Below are 26,799 nucleotides of genomic sequence, written 5' to 3'. Positions count from 1 at the left end.
TCACAGTAGGATTCAGTCGTAGTCTTAGTGTCTGCTTTTGTGACCTTGCATGGGGAGGTCTCGTTCTTCTTCTTGTCGCGGGGGGTAGGTGTTCATCCCATTTTTGACCTCGGTGGGTCTTCCTCGTCATCGGCCAGATTGTTATGTTCTAGCCACATATTTGCTGCGGCTGGGGTCTCCAAAAATATTGCTCTTCCTTTATAGAGGATCTTGAGGCGTGATGAGTAAAGCAACATGTATTTTAAGTTGAGTTTTTGTAATTGTGCTTTTATTGGAATGAAGGAGTTCCTTGCTCGTTGCACAGTAGGGGCATAGTCCGGATATATGACTATTGTCGAGTCTTTCCGTTTGATCTCTCCTCCTTCTCTGGAGTATCGCAGTATGGTTTCACGGTCGGGAACATTTTGAATTTTAGCTATAATTGGGCGTGGATCAGAGTCTGGCGGTGGGCGTTTCTGGAGGGATCTGTGGGCTCTTTCCATGGAGAACCCCTGCGAGAGATTCCCTGGGCCTATTTCCTGTAGTAGCAATGCCTCGATAAATTCAGTCGGGTCTGGGCCCTCATAGTCCTCGGGAACTCCTAGTATGCGAATGTTATTTTGCCGGGCTCAACCCTCGGCATCCTCAGAGCGCGCCTCCAGCCTCGCCACCTTTTGCTCCAGGTCCTGGACTTTGGTCTTCAGTTCCTGGGTATCCTTCACAGTGTCTTGTAGGGTATTTTCTGCCACCGTCACCCTTTCAGTGAGGTTGCGAGCATCCTGACGCATGAGCTGTATGTCCGATTTCACCTCCTCTATTTTCCCTTCACTGATGTGCGGAGGGCCACTATTGCCTGTAGGACCTGCGTGTGTTTAAGGTCTTCTTCCTGCTGAGGGGGCTCCTCTAAGGTTTCCTGGGCCTGTTGCGATTGTCTCTGGGGTCTGACCGTCGTGAAGAAATCCATTGTAACCAGTTTCGGTTTGCTTTTGAGGGGCGACATCGCCCTCCTAAGGCCCTTCGGTTGCCTGTTCCAGGTCCTGTTCCGCAAGTAGTGTGGGCCTTTCTTACAGCCCTTAGTCGATGTTACAGGTCTGGTGTTACCCGATGAGGTCCCCCAGGCAGGGCCCCCTATCAGGCCAGTGTCCAACAGCTTAAAATGTAATGTGAATCTCTCAAACTCACTTTCTTAACCTGCTGGTTTATGCGAATGGAGTGTAGCTCAGGCTGGTTCTCCGGCTAGTTTTGGGCGGGCTCAACCTTCCGCAGTGCCCCGGCCACGAGTATCTTATGTTGTCGTTGAAACTTGTTCCAGCGACGAATATCCCTGAGGCCAACCGTCGGGTAGTAATTGTTGCCCCTTTGCCTGTTATGCTGCTAGCATCATCCCGAGGGGGGCATTCGCCTGCCAGTGAGTTTCGTGGTATGGCTGGAAGAGCTAGGGCTCCAGGTGAATTGGCGATCCTCCAACGCTTTCTGTTCAGTCTTTCGGGGGTTAACGGGCCACTCCGGGGCCTTTCTAGCGGCTTTGGTGGTGCGGTTGTAGTTGCTCAATTGGGCTGCACCCACCTCTTTAGAGGCAGCCGTGCTGATCGTGGGCCCCCCGTGCCGTTGGGGCCAACCCGCTGTCCGGGGGCCAAGATGAGGGCGCCCCCCCACCCGTCGGGTGGCCATGCAGAGTGGGGTCGGGTGCTCCAGTTGGGGAGCACGCAGGGGGATCCTCGCCCCGCGTACTGCGTTGTGTAGGAGCCCGCCCGCTTCCGCGGCTCCAGCAGTGCTCCCAGCAGCTCTGCTCGACCGTGCCACCGACCAGCCTCACCTGTGTGCGGGCGGCTCGGCGCCGCAAGCGTAGTTCCTTGTCCCCTGTTCCACCCGCCGCGACGGGCAAGTCTTCGTCCGCTCTGTGCCCGCACGTCGGATCCGCTTCAGGGTGCCTCGGCTGCAGCAGGGCTCCAGCCCCGATCCCCCTGTCTCCACCACTCGTCCGCAGGAGCCGGTATGCAGCCGAGGATACAAGCGGTCGGCCGGACAGCAGCAGTGCGGGGGAGAGCGCCCTCAGCCGCAGCAGCCTGCGGGGTGGCCTAGGTACGTGGCCGTTTCAGCTTTGCTCCGCGGCGCGCGCCGCCATCTTGTGTGTCCCAGGAGCTCGGCTTCGGGCTTCTCGTTTTAGGCCTTCTGCTCTCCGATTCGGCCCAGGAACACTGTTGAGTGCCGGCAGTCGGTTCCCCTTCGCTAATATGCGTTTGTTTCGTTCTGCAGACCAGTTTTTAGCAGTATTAACTCGTTCCAAAAGGATCACAGACGGAGCTCTGTGGAAGCCTGTCCTCACGGCATGCGTGCTGGCCAATAGAATGGGTGGTATTATCAGTGCAATGATTGGACCAGCTTCTCCAGGTGCTAGAGTTCAGCTACACCCAATAGGCGTCCCCTAGACCAGTGTATGCGATGGGCGAGTTACTCAGCGGTGCAACATGTTCAATGGTTTAGTGATGAACGTGAGACACATAACCGACTACACCTGGTCTTACATAGTCCCTCGACACCAGGCAACCCCAAGCTAGTAGAGCAAGTATTCCGAAATGGGGCCCCAATACAAAAATTACAACCTACTCTTCAAGGCTCATCTCTAGTCAAGTATTCTTCTGGGAAGGCTCCTGCAGCCGTTACTCACAGCCTGGTCGCCACCAGGCCTCTCTTTCACCTTGCATCGCACGCCCTCACCCCAAGGTCAGGCTCTTTTCAGCCTTGGATCTGCACATGTAGCACAGGTGTTTTCGCCCTCGCATGGCAACAGTTGCGTGTGTGCACCCAGGCCAGGGAGGGGGTGCTGGCCACGCCCCCACAAGTCTCTGATTATAGTCTTCTCAGGCTACTCTGTCTGCTTTCTTCTCCCTGGAACCCTGCCCCTGCAGAGCCAACTGGAGCAAAGCCAGACACACCGAGTTCCATGCACGCCAACTTTGGGAGGTTGCTTAGCTCCCAACACAGCTATTTGCATCCTTAAGAAAAAAGTGTTGCGTCTCCTATGAAATCAATTAAGCAGAACTCATTTACACATTTAAAAACACAAATATACATAATGTGGTATGTCTGAGCAATAATACAAGTCAAACTCAAATTGTGCTTCAATAGAATATTGACATGGAATGTGAGGGGCCTGAGGACATATCTCCGCAGAAACAGAGTCAAGACCTATCTACATAGGGGTGATGATTGCACTACTACAGGAGACCCACTGCACAGCGGACTCAATGGCCAAACTCCAAACACACTGGGGACGGCAGGGATTCGGCAGCGCCTACTCCAAATATGCCAGAGGAGTGTACACCTGGATACACCCGCAGCTCCCTTTCCGCCTGGCCAAATCAGAAATAGACCCGGAAGGAAGATTTGTAATGCTATGGGGACACATAGCGCAGACAGAAATATGCATAATGAACTCCTACTTTCCCAATAGCACTTCCCCTGCCGATGATGGGGAGGGCCTCAATAGTTAAAATGATCGTCTTACCACGATTCCTATATGGGTTCCAAAATGTACATTACTATATCAACAAACCCTTTTTTTCGACTGCTAGAGACGCTAATAAAAGAGTTCATATGGGGGAAAACAGGCACAAAATAGAGCTGTCGACATTAACCCTACCATACACTCCAAATTTAGAAAAATACTATTTAGCAGCCCAGCTCAGCTTTGTAACTAAATGGTTTTCCGACGAACCCACTGATGAAACACCCCTGCTACAGACCACGAGCCTCCCGCTCCATTTGAAAGAACTGGTCTGGGTACCCTCGAAACTGCTGGGAGAAACACCCCTCATAGTCACTTTGGGAAGGGAAATCTGGTGCAGAGCGAGAACACTTACCCACACGCAGAATGCTTACGCACCAGAAGTTCCATTGATCGCAAACCTATACACAACGGTCACTGACCTGAAACAAATCAGATCATGGCAAAGGGAAGGGTTCTACACTTCAGGAGATCTATATGAGGAGGGCACCTTTAAAGAGTTTGCCACACTACAGGACAGAGAAGGCATTCACACGGGTCAGTTCCTCTGGTACCAGAGGGTCCGCTCCACAGCACGATGCAAATAGGAAACATGGCCTGAAGAACCAGACACGGAACCATTATTAACGCTGCTATACAACATGGAGGGCCGTAGACCAATATCCCAAATATATAGACATCTGAGCGATATACCTAACTCCCGGAGCATGGAGATGAAAAGTAAATGGGAAACAGATATAGGCAGAGAAATGGCAGAGGGGGAGTGGAATACAGCGCTCATATTCCCCAAAGAGGTGTCAAGAAACCACAGATTCCGACAAATAAAGATGAAGTTACTGCACCGAACCTACCTAACCCCGAAACAAATAGCCAAATTTAGAAAACAAGCGCAGTCAAACTGCACCTGGGGCATGAGGGAGGAAGCAGACCTAATCCATATGATGTGGGAATGTCCCAAAACAAAGACACTGTGGGACAAGGTGAAACAGACATGTGAGAAAGCAGGCATGACCAAATACAAATGGACACCTGAGGAGTGCTTGCTGAGAACCTATCCCAGACTAGCCAAACTAAAGCACACAGTTAGACTTATGGACATAACGTGCTTAATGGCCAAAAGAACTACAGCCATGTCCTGGAAAAAAACTGCAGGACCACAATATAAAGCATGGCACAGAGAAACAGAGCGATGGTTGCTGGCTGAGACCAAGGCCTGGGAGGAATGTGTGGCCAGATCTACTGATGAGTCCAGCAGAGCCCTCGAGGCATGGAAAGAACTTACTAGACACATGTTTCTCCCATCGGACAACTAACCCCCTTGAGTCAACGAACTGAAACGAATATACCTGCAAGCCAGGCAAGGTGACCCTGTGAGAACTAATAGGAGACAATGCGGGCCCCAGGAAGACACCCCCCTGAGTAATCTGAATGCTCCCCCCCCCCCCACACTCCCCTCCCCGGGACAAGAGATGCTGAAACATATGAACATAGCAAGGAGACAGTTATTATTGTTTGTTATAATGTTAAAGTTTAATGGTAATGCACTGTAATTGAACATGCGTAAGGCACATTTCAAAGACGTAATCAATATTACTGAAAATGCCAATAAACAAATTTAAAAAATAAAAATAAAAAAATAATCAGAGACTTGCAGGAAAGTACCATGGGTTAGCAGGCAAAGCAAGGGCAGAGTTTCAGAGAGGGTTTCTGGAAGAAGTCTACTGCAAGAGGGTAGAGGATGTGGGTAGGAGTACAGCCTGAGGTGGGAGAGTGATTTGGAAGAGTACGTACTGGGGCCCTAGTAGGGTAGGGGGTTTGGGAAAGAAAGGCAGGGAGTTGAAGCAAATGAGAGTAGGGTGTGGAGGGGAGAAGTTAAGAGAGAGAACATGAGTTGGAGGTCTGATGTAAAACTGGTTTAGAGGTGGGTTATAGCATATTAAAGCACTGCAGTTTGGTGAGTTAGTTCAAATGGTCATATACACATTGCAACCACGCGCAAAGAGCATTCATTCTTAAAGCTCAAAACTCTATGGTTGTATCGTAGCAACTGTGATGTCACTTCCTGTGATGTTCTCTCACTGGTGTCCCGCTTTGCATATTGCGTCCATATGTTTGAATGAAGAGTTAAAGCACAACGGTGGCCCCACCCCATCCACACTTTTTTCTTAGGACTTGTATCCCTTGATATTTGACACCATAACTCATGAGCAATGGTCATAGCATTGCATTTTAGTCAAGCTAAGGACTGCTAGGCCTGTGGGCAGTCTTTCAAATTGATATTATTTGAGCTAAGCTTACCTTCACCTGCAAACAGCTTCTTTGAGCTTCAGTAGAATATTTATTAATTGTGCAAGTGTTGTTTCTTCATAGACCTACAGCCAGTGACGTACTGTGAGCCAGCCTTCTGGTGCTCCATATCCTACTATGAGCTTAATCAACGAGTGGGAGAGACGTTCCACGCCTCTCAGCCCTCCATGACTGTGGATGGCTTCACGGACCCTTCCAATTCCGAGCGCTTCTGCCTCGGGCTACTCTCCAATGTCAATCGCAACGCAGCAGTGGAACTCACGAGGCGGCACATTGGTAAATTTGATTTCTGAGCCCACGTCCTTTGCATGTTTTCTTATATCTGCAAGATCAGACTGGCTGGCCTCTAACAAGCAAAACACATGTCATTATTGATCTTTCTTGGGAGATGGGTTTGGGTGACCAGTTCTTTTTCATGATGATGTTGCTCTGAGCTTTTACTTGGAATCATCAATGCTAACCATGGCCTTCTGCGAAATATTGGGTAACTACAACAAAGGGATACATGAGCAATGCAGTATTTTGAGATGCTTTGCTGCTCGGGTACGAACATTCTTTGTGAAAGGGATGGGTAAGTGATCTCTTTGAGTGTTAAGGGTTAAGAACAGAATACTGTTGTAACCTGTGCAGGCGATCGCTTTAGCAAGAGCTACTAAATACCGTTTCTTTTTGCCATGTTTCATTGTATAAAATATGTGATCATTTAAAAACTCGATTTGCATTTTCTGAGTACAGTAGACAATATATAGCAAGTCTTAAAATCCCACAGTAGCAATGCTTCCTATTGACGTTTAAATTACCGCACCAGAGGGGAGCATTATTGAGAATAATGTTTCAGCACTAGCTATTGATGCCGCTGTAAGATGAAAAGAAAAATCAGGCGTCAAAGTTCTGTGTGCCAACTGAGCCTGCATGTTTTGAGTATCTTGAAATGAGGTCATCATTAATAGCACTTATAAGCACGAGAAATCTGCCTCAACAAAAGTCCATTTCCTTATTGTAATATCCGGATGGTCTGAGTGTCCCTCAATTTCCTAGAGAATAACAATAAGGTTCTGCTTTGTTCAGAAGCAGAATCGGGAGCACCTGTGGCGGAGATACCAATGGCTGCGGATTGTGGAGCAGAGCAGCGAGGGGCTCTACATTATTTGACATGCTCTTCCACTTGCCACTGGAGTTGTCAGCGGGGTTATCTTCTTTGGAGCATCTCCGTTGGAGATCACATCCATTTTGACAAATGTATCCACTACAAGCAGAGTGTGCGCCTCATCCTCTTTTTTTCTACATAATATTAAGTAAGCTCTCTTCTCTAGAGACTAGTTCAGACCCCCCTCATCCCAGAGAGGAATGTCCCAGGATCATTTTAGTGTAGCCCTTTAGCAGAGTTTTGTACCCTCCGAATCACGGCACGATTGGACGTTGAGGGGTATTTACATTTTCATCGAGGAGCATTTATCTGCTGTCTACTTTTAGGGCCAAGAGGAGTTGATCCATTGAAAGCACTTCATATATCATTTCACTCACACAAGCAGAAGTGTACAGAGTTCCTTGAAGTGGTACAAGTGTATGTATGTGCCACAACTGCAGCTCTGTCTCCTCTCGCGGTGACGAAAGAAGCACCAGAGTGGTGAATACCAAACAATATGAAGGTCATGATAAGTAATACAAGTGAGGAAAAATGTTCACTTTTTGTGGTACTGACTTTGTCATTTCTCTGTCAAGTTTCATACCCATACGTTTTTCTTGTGTATTAATTCGGCTTTCAATTGTTGTTATTAGCACAAGAAGATCGTTATTGACCTCCTCTCAGCCAATTAGAATGTTTACACTGAAGTTAATAACTACTGATATAGGCCCTCATTAGGACCCTGGCGCTAAGTGTTTAACGGCGCTGTAAAAGGCTGCGGCGCCGTTAAACACTTAGCGCTTTACTACGAGGTCCCTTTGTAGGACCCGACCTGAACGGCTGGTCTAGACCAGCCGTTAAAGTAGGGACCCGCAAAGGGACCTTGGTGCTAAGTACGGTACAGCAATTTGCGGTACCGTACTTAGCGCCTTCCCCAGTCCCATTGAGCCCTATGGGGCTCACCAATGGGGAATTACCGCCCGCCAACCTTGGAATGGGGTGGTAATTCCCCATTGAACATTGGCGGACTTGTTACGATACCGGCACCAACCATGATGCTAATAGCGCCATGGTTTAGCGCCAGTATCGTAATGAGGGCCATTGGCTGCATTTTGGATATTCCGCCTTCAAAATCAGACAGGGGCGTAACTAGCTAATTTCTAGCCAAAATGTCTTTCAGCGAGACATTTCCTTGTCTTGATCACCAGTACCTCTTTATGCTGCAAAAGAGAAAGCTAAACATTAGGAAAATGCGTTCACTTTGTTACCGAAGAACTCTTTACTTTTACATGACACCTAATGTATGCTCATGTTAAACCCACTCCGGTTTGATCAAGTTTGCATTAAGAATGCTTAACATTATAAGACAGCGTTGTTATTTAAATACTACTAATTAAAAACACATTTAATTTACTAACTCAGTTTGGCGAATTACTTTACTCACTATTAATGTTAACATTTTTCACTTCACCACCAAACATGAATTTCTACAAGCACTGTGCTGGTAGCCTTATACACTTGGGCAGGAAGTCATTAACGGTTGGTATAATAGCCCTCGGCTAAGCCTTGGGCCATAACCTGGTCCCATAAATGAGCTCCAGGTAACGATCACCCTTGTGTCCTTTTCACTCTCACCACATCCTTCGCTTTCGCCTGTTGCCTAGTAGCTCCCCTCTTCCTCCTCCTCTTCTGCAATGCTTTGAAGTAACCGATGGCGACGTTGATCGCTATACAAGTCACCTGTCCAAGTACATATCCAACCCGACTGGTGGTAGCATCAGATTTCTGTTGTCAAGTGATACAGGTCTTCTCTTCACTAGAAGCGTAACTGCCAAAATCATATGCTTCTCCGCTCACCAACAAGGGTTCTCTGCATGTTTGGCACAATTCACTACTTTACACAAAACCAGCGATTGTTTAATGAGAATGAGCATGGGAACTTGATGTATATGTGCACATCATGTGCACATCAGTGTTGAGATGTTTGTTTTGTGCAGAGTAATATCCCGAAGGATCAGAAGGAAGCTCTCCCCTCTGGGTTTGTTAGCATTGTCTCAGGAAATAATGTCATATTGCAATCTTCTCATACCAAATGCACACCTCCACGTGTCCACTACTGTGGTGAAAAGCAAATTTATTTGACCTAACGTTGGGCCACTATAAGGTCAGGAGTCACGTTTTATTAGAGTTTTTTTTGTTTTTGTTAGTGGTGGAAAAGGGACCACAAAATGTTAACGGGGCAAAATGTTAATTCTGCCCCTCATTGGAGGGGATGGTGGACAAGGCTTCCCTGCCTTGATGAGCATCCTTCTGGATTCCATTCTGGTTCAGGGGTCATGGCCACAGGAATAACCCCTGTACTGCACAAGTGTCTTGGAGCTCGGGCTCCCAGAATTTTTTTGCAGTTCTTTAGTTCTTTTCACTAACAGTAAAGGCTGTTATGCCCTGATTGAAACAGACAACATAATCTCTTTGTAGCCCACCACAGTAAAAGAGGCACAAGAGAAGCCTAGCAACTGTGAAGCTGGGTCTCTCTTACAGAATAGGACCTTTCATGTGTCCTAACCCTATTGGCAGACATGTTGGAGCAGCACTAGACATAATACAGTCCTTGTTCCATGTCTTGGACAAACAAGACAACTAATAATGAAAATGGCCAGTGCTGCGCCTCCAAGTTCCTAAAAAGGATGGCTGTGGAGAAGACCTTCTCGATCAGCCTTTCCAGAAAATCCAATTGTCCTATTAATGCAACATACAGTAGAGATGTTATTAAGGGCATGGAGCCGAGTATTATGTATATTTTCAGCAGTAAGAACAAATGTTTTTTTTTACAATCTTGTAGATTACTGGCACTAACATTCCCATGTGCCTCTTGTATAGGCTCTCCTGGTGCAGCCATCTTGTATTAGTCCCTATATAAACTGTCCAGTGCAGTCTACACTGGATATTTGAATCCTCATGCAACCGTCTGGGTCCTGTTGTCGGGTTTCATCCTCTCCGCGGACCGAGGCTGAAATGACATTAAAGAATAATAAGGGTGTCCCTTTTTCTCTAAACTCAAGAGGTGGGATAATACCTGCCTTAGTGCCTTTCATATAGGCTCTACATACTATTGGCCAAATTGTAATTTTATATTAATGGATGCTTCATATTAATTCGTTCAAGCTTTATTTTCGGCAGACGTATCATAAAAGCAGAGCTTACAAAAGAAGTTTAAAAACAAAATTGAACCCCAAGTAACAAAAAGCCTCCAACGCTAAAATGAGATACAACAGTTAAAAGGGCATTTGACATGAATAAAAACCTAAAAGGAGAGCATCTATCCGTTAAGCCCACCGAGGATACACAATACATTGAAGCATAATTCAAGATCTCCGGGACATTGATCTTTCACATGAGGCCAATGCCCCTCACTCGGCTGCTGCTTAGCATGCAGTGCCACAGGCCGCGGGTGACCCGCACCTGCTTGGAATAAAACTCCTTCTCCGTCTCTATGCCCGGAGTACATAGTTGCCCTCACAATGGGTAGCCATAGGGTCCTTGGCAGCAAAACACAGTAACATTGCCTCCCTTACAGTTCTTACCACACGCAAATTAAATAAAGGTTTTAACAGACTTCTTCTAAGATGACTGTAGCAAGGGCAGAAAAGCACAAAATGGGGTACATCTTCATGGCACTCTATATATATGCTGAGCAGAATTCCATTTGTTGTTGTTAGCTTCCAGAGGAAGAATAACCATCCGGGCCTTTAGAAACAAGGGTCTCTTCTGTTTCGGCTGCATGAGGTCTAGATACCCTTCAAAGCCCAGGGACTGTTTGAGCTGCCAATAGCCAGTGAATTGGGTAGAGAGGATCATTCTCGCCTGTATTTCTTCTTCCCTCTTCATATTAGTAGCATTTGCAATACAGACTTTAGTCCCACTTCCAATTAGCTCTCGGTCTGTCTATGTATCGAGGAGTCCCAGAGAATGTAATGTACTCTTCAAATTATTAAACCACATTCACTTTGAAGCTCCACTCTGCGACTGCACATCTTCAAGTGCTTGTCTAAATTTAAGGAGAACATCATTGGACCACAGCCTGACCCAATCATGAATTGGTTTTGCTTTGCAAAGATTAGGCTACAGATCAAGTTTGAGGGTAACAGGAAGGTTTGCTGCAGTAAAGGGGTAAGCCTAAAAGGTTTTTAAAAAAAATCTATAATCAACAGCTGACAGGCCCGAGATAATCGGTTGCCCCCATAGCTCTGCAGCATAGAGGGCTGGCTGTCTGGCCTTCCATTGATGAGCCTCCAGGGCCACCCTCACAAGACCGCCTCTGTGCTCCCTCATGAACTTAGTAAGCGTACCACAATATCTGTCTAGCACAACCCTTGATTCGTCGAGTTGCTCACCCCAAGAGCCATCATCTTTCATTCTGAGCCACAGCTAATTCTAAGTAGCCACCTGTTCAAGTATGCCATCCGGGAGACCAAGTTTAATTTGGAGAAGCTTTTTCACTCTGCTCCCGCTGAAGACCATGGACCTGGTTTTGTGAGTTTTAATGGACATGCTGTTGTCATGGCAAAAACTAGAAAATATCTCCCGCTGGCGATGCAACGGCTTTGGTGTCAAAGGAAGTAGGACTGCATCGTTTGCGAACATTAACATTGGAATTTTGTCACCAGCCAGAGTTGCAGCATCAGTTTGACATTCCTTCAACTTGATGATCACCCCATTAAAAAATATACAAAAGAGAGAGGGGGCCCGGATGTAGTCCTGGCGTACATCCATCTCTGTGCCCACCATGTTTGAAATGGCTCCATCAAACCCTTATCTGATCACAGCACTATTATTAGTGTACAGGGACTTGGTCGCAGAAAGCAGCTCCAAGGGAATTCCCAACTCTGCCAAAGTAGACCACAATCTTGCCCTCAGTATCTTTGAGTCCTGCTCCATGTAACTACTGGCCAAAAACGAACTTTCCTCTGCCTTTTATAGGCTGTATTCCTATAGTGCCTATGTTTCATGGTCAGTATTGGTCCGTTTAGGTCTGTGCTCCTTCACCTCTTTTATGGCTGAGCCACCTCCTTACTGCAATGATCTCGCCTGTTGCTCCTCTGTGCTTCTCCAAGGCTATCGGAGCCCTAGCGGCCATCTGTGAAGCAGACAGAACCTCCCACCTTTCAACCTGATTTTCATTTTCTCTCTCAGCAGTCTCACTGCTCCCATGTTTCTCCCTCCCTTGGTCACTCTAGTTCCATCGCCCAGTACACACTCCTTCCTGTGTGTCCCATCTGGCAAACTGGGTCCCAAAGCAAGGATTGGTGCTCTGCTCCATGTCTGCGGTGCTACCCTTCCTCCAACACAAATAAGGCCCCACACGGGGCCCATGTGGCATACAGGACCATGTGGCACGGACTGGCTGGGTCTCTTGACCCTGCTGGCAAATTAGGCCACATGATGGACTGTGACGCTGGCTGGTGTAAGTGTGACTGTTGAGGTTTTATTACCATGGCCCCAGGTTCCTTGTCCACCGGTGTTCATTTTCGCTTGATATACAGGACGCTGTCACAGATTTCATGTACTGCTAGGCTATGGAATTGAATAGTACAGAACAGACGGGAGTACCTGATCTTACCTAAAGATGAGGCATAGACTTGTGTAGACTCTGCAACTCCTATACTGGACCACCTCAGGGTGGCTTGTTCCTCTTGCTTGAATGCTGTGGTAGTCCAACTTTCTCTGGTCACAGTCCTTTTCATGACCTGGGATGGGACTAGCCCCCTGACATGCTCATACTAGAGAACTGCTACATATCCACAGTTTCCTGATCTCTTCCAACCACCACCTAACATTTTTTGGGGAAAGCTATTAACACACTTTTAGATTCGGTCAGATATTCCCAATCTTTTAGTGGCAACAGAATTACTGCAAAATGTACTCCAGTGCCAAATTGTGGGTTTGTCTTTGAAGTGGAGGATTTTCTCCCAACATGATGGGGTAAATACTCCATTTCATGGCCACAAATGGTCAGATTTACTCCAGCACAATTACCACTGATGTTGAATTCAATGAAATCCTCATAGAGTTCTAGGGACTCCAAAAATGGGGACTAAACCACTTTTAACTCCACTTTTAATCCCACAGTACATTTGAAGGACCACGTGGTGGTAATGGTAAACAAGTTTGGCAGTAATTTCTCGTAATAGCGCCCAATATCTGGAAAAGGTGGTGACAGATTTGTCACTCGATGGCTAGGCAGCTCGTTTAGGAGAGTTATCCACCAAAGATCTGTGGAATCAACTATAGAAAAGCTTAAAGACCCATTCACTAGAACTAAGGGCAGTGAAAACTGTGTATTTCTCCCACACCTAGAGCAGAAGAGAGTCCATATGATGACCAGCGACACAACTACAATGCTTCGTCAGGAACATGGAGGGGTGGTCCCAGGATTGCAGCCACGTGGAACATCAAATACAGCAGTCAGCCCAGTACCTTCCTGCAATCTGTAATGAGAAGGCGGGTGCTATACATGTTCTCGTCTTCAGCCAACAGCGGATGGCATTTTATGTACTGTAACTCCAAGAGTGATATATTTTAATTCGGTCAGAACACTGAATGCTGCGACAGTGCCTCTCAGTACCAGCAGATGGAATTGATACAGGGGTGGCGTATTGAATAAGTTGCCGTACAGTCACTAGCATGTACGGTCAAGCAGGAGAGCAGCGCAATGACTGAGTCAACCTGGGGGAGATGTATATTGTTCCCAGACTTGCTTCACATCTCATGTGCCATTGTGGGCATACCCGCACCTCCTATCCAAGCATCAGTTTGCTAACATTGCCAGTATAGCATTTGCAGCTGCCATTTGATTGCATGAAGGTTTTTTTCTGGATATGTCAGTTAAGTCAACATATTTCAGGAAATGCAAGAATATTTGCATTTTGTGCGCCAGAAAGACACTTAATTCAGTCATGCTGCCTCTTTACATTCTCATGACTGCATAATTTCTCTAACAAGATGCATCTAGCACTGATACCGAGGTGGAAGAGATCGGATCAGAACTTCGACCAAGTAACCAATTTGTAGTTTCTTCAGCTACCCAGTAAATTCTATGCAATGAAGCATTTGCCCTAGCTTGTGATATAAATGTTAATGTTCACCAAATTGATGGGACACCTCTTTGAACTGGGATAGCCTCTAGACCTGACGTTTGTGTCATAGAAAGCAGTGTTTTTAGTGGCACGTAAGTCTGCATGGTGGGTGAGTTAAATACATGCCTTATTTACAAAGGGAACATTCATGACATTTTACAGAGTCACTCTACAAACGATTCTGAAATTTCTACCTAAAATTGCATCCAACTTTCTTATGAATGGAATGGGCTCCCTGGCAACTTGTATTCATGGACCAGAAACTCCAGGGGAGATGCTACTGCACATGTTGGATGTTGGTCCTACTACATTAACAGAATAACATCCCTGCAGAAAGAAATTGAATCTCTTCATATGTTAAGGCACAGAGAAAGCGGGCAAAACCATTGTGAAACAAGACTTAAGAATGGCTAAGTGACTGCCATCACAAAGGTTCCAAAGAACAAACAACAATTTTATAAAGTGCCTGGAAGCGGGAGGAATGCCTGCCAGGGGGAAGCGAACTCATTAACTCAAAGATTATTGAGGTCTCAAACCCCAGTTCTTTCTATTGAAAGACAAATACATTACTATTGCACCAATTACAATATGGACTTAACAGGACAATATTAGATTCCGAAGCCCTCTGCTCTGATTTTGTTGACTCCTTTTTAAAAAAATCTAGACCTAAAAATCCTTCTTCCCCATGGTTTGCTCCACATTTTAGAGACCTTAATGAGACCTGATGACGGCAACTGTAAGATACTGGAGAAAGAATACATCCCTAGATTTACTTACAAAGGCCAAACTCCTTTGTATTTCCTGTAAGAAAGCTATCTTTGAGGGCAAAAAGGTGACATTTGCATGATGGGATTATTGCAGCCAATGTTTCTAGAAAGCTTTCTCAGGTGATTCACACTTTTTTAAACCCATGCAAAGGGAAAGTGTCTGCCTCTAAATCTTATGTGCATTTGCTACACTATGAATCATTACTTTAGATCTAACATTTCAGATACTAATGCTAATATTTCATCCCCAAAGGTGGTGGCCAGTGCTCAGGAGGCTTTTTTGGGAGCCCGTCTAATGGATGCTAATTTGGTTCCGCTCCTAATGATATTTTACTTTCAATTGGTAACCCGAGCCGATACACTCCCTTTACTTTAAAAACTGCAAACTACTTATCGGTCTGTATATGCTGTCCTAGCCATTGCAGCAAAACATTCAATCAATTGTTTATCGTACAACTGAGTTTATTGAAAATTAATTTAGCGAAGGTGTACCTCCTGTCCACATGAAGCTATTTATCATCTCCCGACTTGTAAAGAAAACCTTGCTAGATCCTGCTCTTCTGAGTAATTATCACTGGGTGGGTGGCCTTCCTTGGCTCTGAAAAATACTTATGGTCACAAACCTACATCAACAATTCATAGAAGCAAACTCCCGGATGATTCTCAATCTGGATTTCATCTAAAACATGGAACCGAAATGGCATTGCTAACTGTACAGGAGGCCATTCGGCCAATGCCAAAATGGACATTTGGCTTTATTAGTGATATTGGATTTTTCCATGTTATCCGATGCACTGGACTATGAGATCGCACTCTTGTGCTGAAAAAACAAGTGTGCAACTCTGATCGCACATTGGGATGTATTTGCTCTTTTCTTAATAGAAGAATGGAAGAGGTGAGTTTCGGACCTTTCTTTTCCATATAAGTTGCATTGACGTTTCCACTGCTTTTTAACATTACATCATACCATTGCTCGTCATCTTCGCTAACCTGGGAATCGGGTTCCATTCTTACGCAGATTATATCAAACTGTATTTTAGTGTAAATGGGACGGGACTCCGTTTTGGAGAATTTGATTCACCGCATGGATGAAATCGAATATTGGATGCGGGAAAACTTTCTCCAGCTCTAGCCTAATAAAAACAGAGGTCATCCTCTCGGAACCTACCAATAAACTACAAAGCTACTCACAAGTCTATTCCCTCTGCCATTCAAGGTAAAACCGTGGGCTCTCATTGGCAAGCATCCCTAAATATTCATAATCAGATTAATGAACTAACAAAATTGTCTTTTTGCCAACCACGTCTGCTTCAGAAGATTTTGCTGTATGTGGACTATAACTTTTCTTCTACTGTTGTTGGTTTTCTTGTTAATTAAAAATTGGATTATTGTAATTCACTGTGCATGGGATTTACGGAATATCAACTTGCACGCCTGCAGAAAGTCCAAAACTTGGAGGCCTGCAAAGCAGACTTGGTGACAGTATTGCGGCAGTCACTAGAATTGCTACTGGTTAATAGAAGAGTCATCGTTAAGGTTTAATGCAAACAGTATTGCGGCAGTCACTGAATTGCTACTGGTTAATAGAAGAGTCATCGTTAAGGTTTAATGCAAACAGTATTGCGGCAGTCACTGAATTGCTACTGGTTAATAGAAGAGTCATCGTTAAGGTTTAATGCAAACAGTATTGCGGCAGTCACTAGAATTGCTACTGGTTAATAGAAGAGTCATCGTTAAGGTTTAATTGCATTCTATTGCTGATTCAAACAGTTCTGTTAGGTTTTGACAGAGTGCATTTAAATTAGATTGAATTGTACTGGTGCTGCACTTTAAACACGTTTTAGCTACATTGCGTTTTAGCTTCTTAAAGTTTCTCCTCACTTTATTTGATTATTGATGCTTTGGTTCTATGTTCATTCATCCCCATTTTTGTATTTGGGGGCATCCCCCTGAAAGTCTCCTTCCCCTATTATGTATTCCCTATCTTCACCTCCCTACTCCTTATATGCCCTTACCCCCATATTTTTCAAGTATTTTTTTCCGGCCGAAAATGTTAGGCAAAAAACTCAGTGGAAAAAAACAGGCATTGAAAAAACGTTGTACCGCTTTCATTTATTTATTACGTGTAGTAGCTGGTTACTTCAAACCCCAGCACACCCGCTTGGACACTTTGCTAAACGTCATTGCTAGGGTTGTGCAGGCATTGAAAGGAGTCGGGTGCAGGGCGCATATGCAAAGCGTGTTTGAGCCTGTTCAAGCATGGATACTGACATGCCATTCTGCTCCACTCTGCTCATGCTCCCATAGGCAATCGGCTATCTCTTCCATATACATTCAGTTCGCTATTCTCATTTTCTATTAATCTTTAAAAGGCACATTGTATTTGATCTTAATCGGAGATCATTACGGCTGCGCTTTTTGCTGTGTCACACGTGGCTGCTGTACTAAATATATGAATCTAGCAAAGCTGGACCTTACTAATCCTAATAATTGTTACAGCTTCCCAACTGACCATTCATCCTTGGCCAGTTATGTCTTTTTCCTAATAATAATAACACATTTTAAGAATCATTCCTATGAAAGTTATGCTAATTGCTGCAGAAACTGCTGTTTTTTGCAGACCTCTTAGTCCTCCCAATTCACCTAGGAGTTCCATTTACTCTGTTAACACTTCTAATGGTATACTTGCAAGAGAAGTGAACCTAACTTTGAAGCAGGCAATTCCTTATTCAGTTGGATCTTGGAATCTGTATTCTTCGTCACTACCTGCTGAATCTGAATCAAACTTTAAATCTGATGCCTTATTTTCATATGACTATAATTACTAATAAAAATGTAAGCATTGAATTCCACTACCAATATAAAGAGAGCAGACACTTTAACAGGCACGCTTTTGAATATTGGGACCCTTCGTTGTCATGCGATTAAATCACTAATCTTATTTTACATTACCAATTGGATATTTTTGCCTCCTCATGCTGTTCGAGGGATTGCCTCCACTAGACTCTTTCCAACATTCATTTTCCACACTCCCGTTGCATGAGTTTGCTTAAGTGTCGAATCAAGATATTAAATGGCTGTCGGCAAGTGGAAAAGTGGCTCAAATAAAAGTTGACAATCATTGTTTCCGAAGTAGAAGCATTGAGCATGGGGTACCTCAAGGAGCTTACCTTTCTCCTCAACTAGTCAATGTATATCTGTAACCCCTCCACATCTGGCTACTGTACAAGATATTCTTTTCCAGAAGTATGCAGTCGATATGCAATTGATCTTTCCTCTGTATAAAGAAGATAGCCCTATATATAATATTTCAAATGTGTTTCAAGCTATAGAGGATTGGATGAATTGGAAATTGGCTCAGCCTTAATACCGCTAAGACTGAATGCCTGATTATGTCCATTAAGATTTCTTAATCGAGTGAGTGATGAGCTGTTTTCCCAACATAGCAAGGGCATGCCAGAAACGGTTTGGGACTGACACTTATTTACAAAGTAAGTACTGCCTGAGAATGTTTGTGGGCAGTGTACCCCATATCCCCAATCGAAGAAGATCACTTCACAAATATGCATGTCTTTGAAATTAGTATTAAGTTGCTGGTGGAGTTGAGGGAGCCTGGGATAGAGAGTTATGTGAGGGGTCAAGGGAGCCTGAATGCAGAAAGAGAACTTCTTGTAGAGCTCTTCCCAAATAAAGTTCACTTTAACAATATATTCTTTACAGAGGATTCTTAACCAGGCATAGGGGAATCTTCAAAGAAGCACGTAAATCTATGAAACAACAAAGCTAGAGAACTTTACCTATGCCAAATTCATAAGTCACCAACTTTCCCTCCCTGCTAAGGACGTTGGCAACTCTTTCTAGACATTAGAATTCAGCACAGCCGGCAACCTATGCGCCCAGCATTAAATGAATCATCTGAGATGGTCCCGAAAAAACTCGTAGGGATAGACTAGAACCCAATTCTGTCTCTTGAAGGGTGTATTAAACAAATGTACTGTACAATAGATGTGTTTGAAGGGTCTGCCTAGGATTGTGGAGGATTTTCAAAGCATCTGCACATTTCCTGTTGCATTGCTCAGAAATGTCCACGTTGTCATGTGTTTTCCAATCTCAGTCTGATAGTACCTGTGCCATTCTTGTAACCACTAAGAGAGGAAAGTGCACAGCTTGAAGTACATCCAGAATCCCATCAGTTATCAAGTGGGAAATACTTCAGTTCATGGTGGGTGGGTGGATAGACCACCAGTTATTGGTTTCCTTGCTATTGTTTATTTATATAGCGCCTATGCACAGGCAAGTGTTTCAAAGCGCTCAAGGAGGGTGGGAACATGGGGAGAAAACAAACAGTTGCTCAGAGTCCTTGAAATTCTGAGACGTTAATCGTCTGCAGAGGCAGAGTAAGTGTGTGAAAGTACATTTAACAGTTTGTGAGACAGTAAATGGGCCTGACGGCGATTCTGGGACTGGGTTAGCGGGGTAGAGGGAGAGAGATGGAGGAGGAGAAGAGGAAAGTCTTGAGGAGTTTACGGAATTTAAGGTAATCCGGCGCAAGACGGAGGGCAGCAGGGAGGTTATTCCAGAGGGAGTCACCTGCTGAGGATAAGGATCTCCCCCCAAATTTCTGCTTGGAGAACCGGCTCACTCGCAAAAGGTTGGAGGTAGACGAGTGGATGGCTCGTGAGGGACAGTATTTAGGTAGGCAGTGTCTCAGGTAGGTAGGTCCCAGTCCCCAGAAAGCCTTGTGGGCAATACAAAGTGTCTTGAACTTGATCCTTGCCACGGGGAGCCAGTGAAGGGATTTTGTCGCCGGAGAGATGCGGTCCCTGGGCTTGAGGCCAAGGACAAGTCTTGCGGTTCTGTTCTGGATGGGTTGCAGAGGGCGCAGGGCAGAAGAATAGAGGTTGCAGTAGTCCTACCTGGAGAGAACCAGGGCTCTAGAGACAGTGAGCCTCAAGGGGAAACTGAGGAAAGGTAGAGTATCTCTGAGGAAGTCAAGCTGATAGTTAGACATTTTAGAGATGTCTGCAATGTGGGAGGAGAAGGAGAGAGTGGAGTCAAGATGACCCCAAGGTTTCTTGGCAGAAGAGGGTGTTCTACCCATAGAGGTGCTCTCTAATGTCTGTCAACTGAGGACAAAACAATACAAAGGGTCGAAATCCACTACATTCAGCTGGTTAGAGAATTTTCTTGAAATGCTTTAATTGATTCCTGTGTTATAGGCTGTAGAGTGTCGCTCTGGCTCTAGATGGGATGATCTGATGTTTAACAATGGAGTTCCTTTCTGGCACTCTTCTTATTTATAGATCTGCCTTCGCCCCATGCCCACCTAATGCTCCTTCCAATCTTCTGCATTTATCATACACGGTGCTCCCCACAGTGTTTACGTAAAACCACTTTAAACTGAATCCCCCTTAAAGTTCTCTGATTTCCAGAGAATCCTTGAAGGATGGAAATATGGGCAACAGGTAAATATTTGCCTCAACTCCGGGCGGACAAACGGCTCTTGCCTGGAATGTAGGCTTTTGAGTTCAGGCTGGCCCCAAAACTGAGACGAGTTCTGAACTTGCGAACTAATCTTCAGAGGTACACTTGCAGCATTATAGGAATTTAGAGCTGGAAAGAATTGCATGGATAAACATGTCCATGTCTTGGTGTTGTGCAGCAGCAAAATCTGTACCAATGTACTCACCGCTTCATCAAGTTTAGTGTGTTACATTCTCCAGACCTGAAATATCTTCCTCCATGCACTACTCTCTCCACAACCACACACCTTGGCCCCTCATCTGTTTTCCTCGAACCTGTTTCCTTGTACTGTCAGGGGCCTCTACAGTATGATGGTAACACTTGTGGTGTATAATATGATATGATAGTCGAGTGAATGGGTTGAGGAAATTATTTCCTACAGTGAACATGCATCTAATGTCAACCTGTGCTGTCTTTCGCAGGACGAGGAGTGCGGTTATACTACATTGGTGGGGAGGTGTTTGCAGAATGTCTAAGTGACAGTGCCATTTTTGTCCAATCTCCAAACTGTAATCAGCGATATGGCTGGCATCCAGCAACCGTCTGCAAAATTCCTCCAGGTAATCCAGATTACATTCAACTCATTTTATTGATACCTCATCCTTGTGTGGTGAGTCTTGCAAAAATATAAAAAGCATTCAAAATGTATGTGCTTTCATGGGAACATCTTTATGAAGTTCAAAGAATTTTATATTGAAATAGTCACATTACCGAGAAACACAATGATTTTCAGCTTGAGTTGCAAGACATTTGGTGAACTGATTTAAAGAGTAAATGTTTACCATCACACAAGTCAAACTAAAATGGTGTTAAAATGGTGTAAATAGGAGTTGTAGTATGGCAAAAGGCTCAGGGATAACGTCACAAATGTATACCTAATCTCCTGGTTTTTTTGGGGTTTTTTTAATCAAGGATATAACAGGAGAGTGTTTACCACTGGATGGCCTTCTTATTCTTTTTGGAGTAACCTCTAGGCAGCTTCGGGGGTAACATTTATCAAGGATGCTTAAAGCCATGCTACATGCGAGGACAATGGATCGTGCACAATGTTTTGAGGCCATGGTGCCCCCTTTGAGACCAGGATTGTTGCATGCGGTCTCTGTAACTTGGTAGGAGAATCCTAGCCTTCTTTATGGAGTACTTGTTTTCTGCTCTTTAAGATGGTTTGGAGATTAATGGAAATGACAGATACGGGTATACATATTTATTCATTAGTACCATGAGCCATCACCTAGTTACAAAGATTAAGTGGGGCAAGACCGGTCAGGCTAAAAGGCATTGGTAAGTGGTGTATGGAGTGATAGTAGAAGGAAGTATATGAAGCAACAAAATGTGTTATTTCCTATTTGCGAGTTCTTGTATTGTTTTCCAGTTTTTCTTTTTGATTTTGACTCATTATTGCCTTGGCCTGGCTCTTGAAATGTGCTATGTCCATGGAATTATCGAAGAGATTGTAATGCCTTCGCTTTAGTTTTTTTCTTTTTTAAAAAGGAGTGGTTGTCTTGTTGCTCTCTTTGTAGAATATTCTGCTTTTATCTTCTGTTTCTATACATCAAAAAACAATAAAGAAGTATTTTCAAATGTTTTGCAGGTTTTTTAATGACCTGCTCATGCTCTGCATATGATTAGTTGGCCATTTGCATGATTCATGAAGCTTCTCTTTTTGAAAATATGTTTAAGGACAAGCTTGCAATTCTACTGTCTTACCTGTGCATCTATTACTAACCATCCCCCAGTTTTCCTCTCCATGTGTTTAAGAATATCATTTTTTTGGAAACTTTGATGTAAATTGGTACGTAAAACCTCTTACAATAAGTGTACGTTTCCTTTACGATGTCAATTTCCTGAGTAGTTATGTGCAGGTTTTGAGCAGAAGCGTTCTGACATGACTGTCTAGAGAGGTCAGTGACTTGCCAATAGTTGGAGGTGGTGGTCAGTAGGAACATTTAATTTCAAGTTTGATCCTTTTCACTGGGTTGCCATTAATCAGTTGCAGAGGAGTCGAGAAGATGTTACTTGGCAGAGGTCACAGATCTTGGTGTTATATTTTCATACAAAGGGATAATTGCGCATTTCAACTAACTTGTAATGTGGTTGGTTTGCGCACTAGAGATATAAAGTCAATCTTTATTTTTGAAAATTCATCACATAAAAACAATTATTTTACACATAAAATCATTGCATAACATGTATTAAATTGCTAAAGACTAAGCAAAAATCCCAGTACACGTGTTCCATCATAATCCATAATCCACCAAGCTGTGATAAAACTGATGTACTAAAGTTTTTAAAAAATGCAAGAAGTCATGGCCAACAGGGTGAGGGGCCCCACACCAAAATTTGGGGAAAATCGACACACTTTGAGGAAAGCTACTGCAGAACGAAGGCCAGCCGGGAACCAGCGATGGAGAGCCCTGTCCCTGCAGTTCTCTGCTGTTGTTCACAGCCTGAGACTTCAACGTGCACTGTTAGGGGAGGCCTGCCGACCCGTATCCTGAGAAGGAGACCGTCTCCCAGTATAGTCGTTCTCCGCTGACACAGAAGCCCTGCCCGACCCATCGACTGCCGACGGATCCAGAGAAGGAAAAAGGCTGAGGGCATTCTGGTGGAAGCAGTCTCGGCCATCGGCAGTGGGGTTTTTTGTTTTTATGATGTTGTTACCTATTGCCTTGTGTGGAATTGGGTAATTCCACAGTCACAAATAAGGTGGTAAGTTATTTTTTCCATTGAGGGGTGGGGGCAACAATCAAGTTTTCTCTTTCCAAAGGGCTGCTGCAAAGATACGTTTGGTAATGGGTTCTCTCAAAGCCCGAGGTGCAGTCTTCCCCACTAAACGCTCACTAATTCCGAGGGAATTCCAACACTCCGGTCTTGACTTACTTTTCCTGCAGGCAACCCACTGGTTAAGGAGTAAGGGATTAGCTTTGAGATGTAAAGCAATAGGGGATGTATTCCACTCGTCAACAAATGCGAAAAAGGGGAGGGTAGCTCTAGTGATATCTACTAAACTAGGTCTGGTAGTGGATAAGATGCTCCGAGACCCAGAAGAACATTATATATTCTTTTTTTAGAACATTTTTTTAACAATTTGTTTATTTCCGCGAACTCTGAGGTAATCTTATAACAATGGGATTGGTTTATTGCCCGAATGAGGGGTAGACTGTATTTTGGGAAAAGGTTAAAGAGAAACTAAAGGGGTTCGTCAAGGGGCCTCTGGTAGAGGGTGGAGATTCTAATGAGGTTCTTGACCCCATTAGTGACAGGAATAGACTGAATGAGACAAGGGGAGGTATATCACAGAGAAGTGAAGCTAGAAGGTTCAATTAGATTAATTAAGGGCTGGGATTGATGAGTTTGCTTGGTCACTGTCCTATGGGAACCTCCCATTCACCCGCTAGTCCCAGTTACACAAGTCCTTTTCCAGAATAGATAGATCAGTGGCCGTTACCCTTAATGGCTACGTGTCTGAATCTAAGGGGGTGCCAGTGCCTTGGTCGACCATGATCTGGTCTGCATAACCCTGGTAGACGGGTGGGTCCATCGGACAAAAAGGGAGATGACGGTGTAATGACTCCTTACTTAAGGATAGTCAAACAGCACAATCCCTACTGACGGATATAAGGAATATTTTGAGTTTAATGATCCAGGGGATTCCTGTGGGAAGGGTTTAAGGTGGCCCGTCGGGGGTCACTCATTTTAATTGGCACCCATAAAAAGCGTCAATGACAATGCCAATAAACGGTTTTGAGGGACAAAATCGAGACTATTCAGTCATTGTGGGCTCCAGGAAAAGTGATTAACTCCAGAAAGGGCAGTAAAGTTAAAACAAAATAAGCGCAACTTAACTCTCTCTTGTGCAGGACACCAGAAAGAAGCTTGTTAAATTATGGACTCCAACAAAACTTATAATCAAGAACTGGTTTATTCAAGTCAGCTTCAAGCGACAGCAGGCACCACCCAAGAAGGCAGGACCCAACTGACCAATTCAGAACTCCATAGAGAACACTCTAAATAATAACACTCTAAGAATACTTATGACTATCGTGGAACACTGAATGTAAAACATGAACAGAACATTTGAAATCATTCAATTCCACACTCAGAACTATATTGCCTTGTTAATACTTGCTAATGCATGTTTACCTAATAAAACATATGTACATAAACACAACAAAGCTCTTGTATTTAAAGCAAAAATATCATGAAAAATGTGTTAAGGCGCATATAATACGGCCATGGAGATTATGTGAATCTCGCAAAGATCCATGGTAGCATGCATCAAGAAGGTAGACAGCGTCTCAGTCTTTAACCCAAAAAATATAGGCAACAAATTCAGGAGTTATTATGAGCGTCTGTACACGTAAGAATATGAGGATGATGGCTCCCATAGAACAACTTTCCTAGACTCAATTCTATTACCAGGATTCCCTCAGGAAATGGTTGAAGAGTTTGATGAACCTATCTCAGGGGAGGAGGCGGTTAAAACAATGAAGCAGATGAAAGGGGGGGCACAATGACGGGAGATGTACCGAGCGCTCCTGGTCTCATACTTGGTACCAATCTTTAATGACACCCTGAAAGGACAATGCTGTGGGCCATAATAATGGTTATTCATATGACTGGTAAAGACCCCGCCTCTTGTGCCTCTTACAGATCCATCTCCCTTTTGAACAATGACGGGAACATTCAGGCGAAATTATTGGGCAATAGAATAGTCTGCCCTGCCATCCCTGATCCACCAAGTAGGATTTATTAGAGGATGGCAGTGGTCTGACAATTTTCAGAGAAACCATCAACCTCGCATAGCTCAGAGGACAGGCCTTGATGCAGCTCTTGTTTCTTTAGAGTCTGAGAAAGCCTTCGACAGAGCGGAATGGCGCTACATGACTAAGGTATTAGAAAAGATGGGATTCAGGACAAACTTTAGAAATTGGATAGCTGCCCTATATAGCAGCCGACAATAGAAATCCAAGTCACTGGTTCACGATCATCCCTGATAGTCTTATCTAGAGAGATGAGACAAGGATGCCACCTCTCCCCTTTATTATGCATTCTTGCTATGGCAACTTTAGCGATAGCCATTCCAGCAAACCAATCTATAAGAGGAATACAGTGTGGTGAGTTGGAATTCGGCTATTTCTCAGGGCTAAAGAAGAATGTAACTAAATCCAGCGTTATGCTGATCCAGGCCATACCATAGCAATAAACACATTTGTTTGGCAAAAGAATGTTCCCAGAATCAAACTATCTACGCTTACTCTTCCAAGGGCTCATGGGGGTTTTGGATTCCCAGACATGTTCCAATACTATAAGGCCCTGCAGTTGCGAATACTATCGGAGCACATGAGGGATGATCTGGACAACTATTGAACTTACTTAGAAGACCTACAAGCCCACCCCAAAAAAAGTAAGATTTATTTTATGCCCCATCTACGGCGATACTTGGAAACCTGATAAATTACCCAACATTGAGAGTACTGTGGTATCTTTGGAAGAAGAAGAGCAATAATAATTTCTTCTCTTCGTGGCCATCGACTGTAGCATCAGTGTGGGGTCGATCTATTGATCTCTCCAGGCAGATGCTTCGGCATGCGCAGGAGTGGTCAGATAGAGGATTGGAAAGAGCAGGTCAGCTCTTTACAGCAGGCTCCTTTTATAGAATATTAAGTTCTTCATGAGGTGTTGGGGCAAAATGCACTAAACGTCTTTGAATATTTGAGACTCCAAGTGTACTAAAGGACAACCTAACTAGAGATTTGACCCAATTTCAGAAAGCGGTAGCAGCCTCAGATAGTAGAAAAGGGATCTTCTTTAAACTCTGTAAAGTACTAATTACTTCCCAAATGGGCAACGGACAGAACTTAGAACAGTGGGACACATTGGTGGGTGAAGAGATTCCCAAGGATACATGGAAGACAGTTTTTACAGTCACCTTTTCGTGGCAACCTGTTCACGTCCTCTATAGAACACAATTTTAAAATCTTATATGGATGGCAGAGAGACCCTCTCAGACTCTCCAAAATGTCTGTATTGAGAAGCATCGGTAAACTGCTCCCGATTTATCAAGCCATGTTCTTTGGGTATGTTACATTGGATTGCGCTCATCTTTTCAACATTGTGTTTAATAGGGGCAATATTGTGGAGGAGGGGTTAGGGTTTTGCGGGAATATGGTGGAAATGTGTTATTTTATATGTATTTTTCTTTTTTGAATTTTAGCATAGCAATAAATTCACATTTATTTTTAAAAGTCACTGTACAGGAGACATGAGATATTAATCTTTGCTAAACCCTGTACAGCCAACTATTATGGTCCTACCAATATAGAGGGATAATAAAGGGCTGAAGCGCAAAGTAACAAATGTCAGCAAATATGAATATGGCCCTAAACTCTTGGTATGCTAGAGACTTTGTAAATCCTAAATACAATAGTCTAAGCTTCTGATTAATCATAC

At 44.2% G+C, this 26,799-nt stretch overlaps 1 protein-coding gene across 1 annotated transcript in view; it reads left to right on the top strand.

Moving 5' to 3' along the window:
- Positions 1-26,799, top strand: part of SMAD3 (SMAD family member 3) — a 503,489-nt gene that overhangs the window by 437,005 nt on the left and 39,685 nt on the right. The window contains exons 6-7 of the mRNA XM_069625135.1: positions 5,858-6,070; positions 20,769-20,906. Coding sequence (XP_069481236.1) covers positions 5,858-6,070; positions 20,769-20,906 — 351 coding nt within the window. The remainder of the gene's footprint in view (positions 1-5,857; positions 6,071-20,768; positions 20,907-26,799) is intronic.

Source organism: Ambystoma mexicanum, chromosome 11 (genome assembly GCF_040938575.1).
Source record: "Ambystoma mexicanum isolate Mex_15411 chromosome 11, UKY_AmexF1_1, whole genome shotgun sequence".
NCBI classification, from domain to species: domain Eukaryota; kingdom Metazoa; phylum Chordata; class Amphibia; order Caudata; family Ambystomatidae; genus Ambystoma; species Ambystoma mexicanum.
This window is presented reverse-complemented; position numbering and strand designations above follow the sequence as displayed.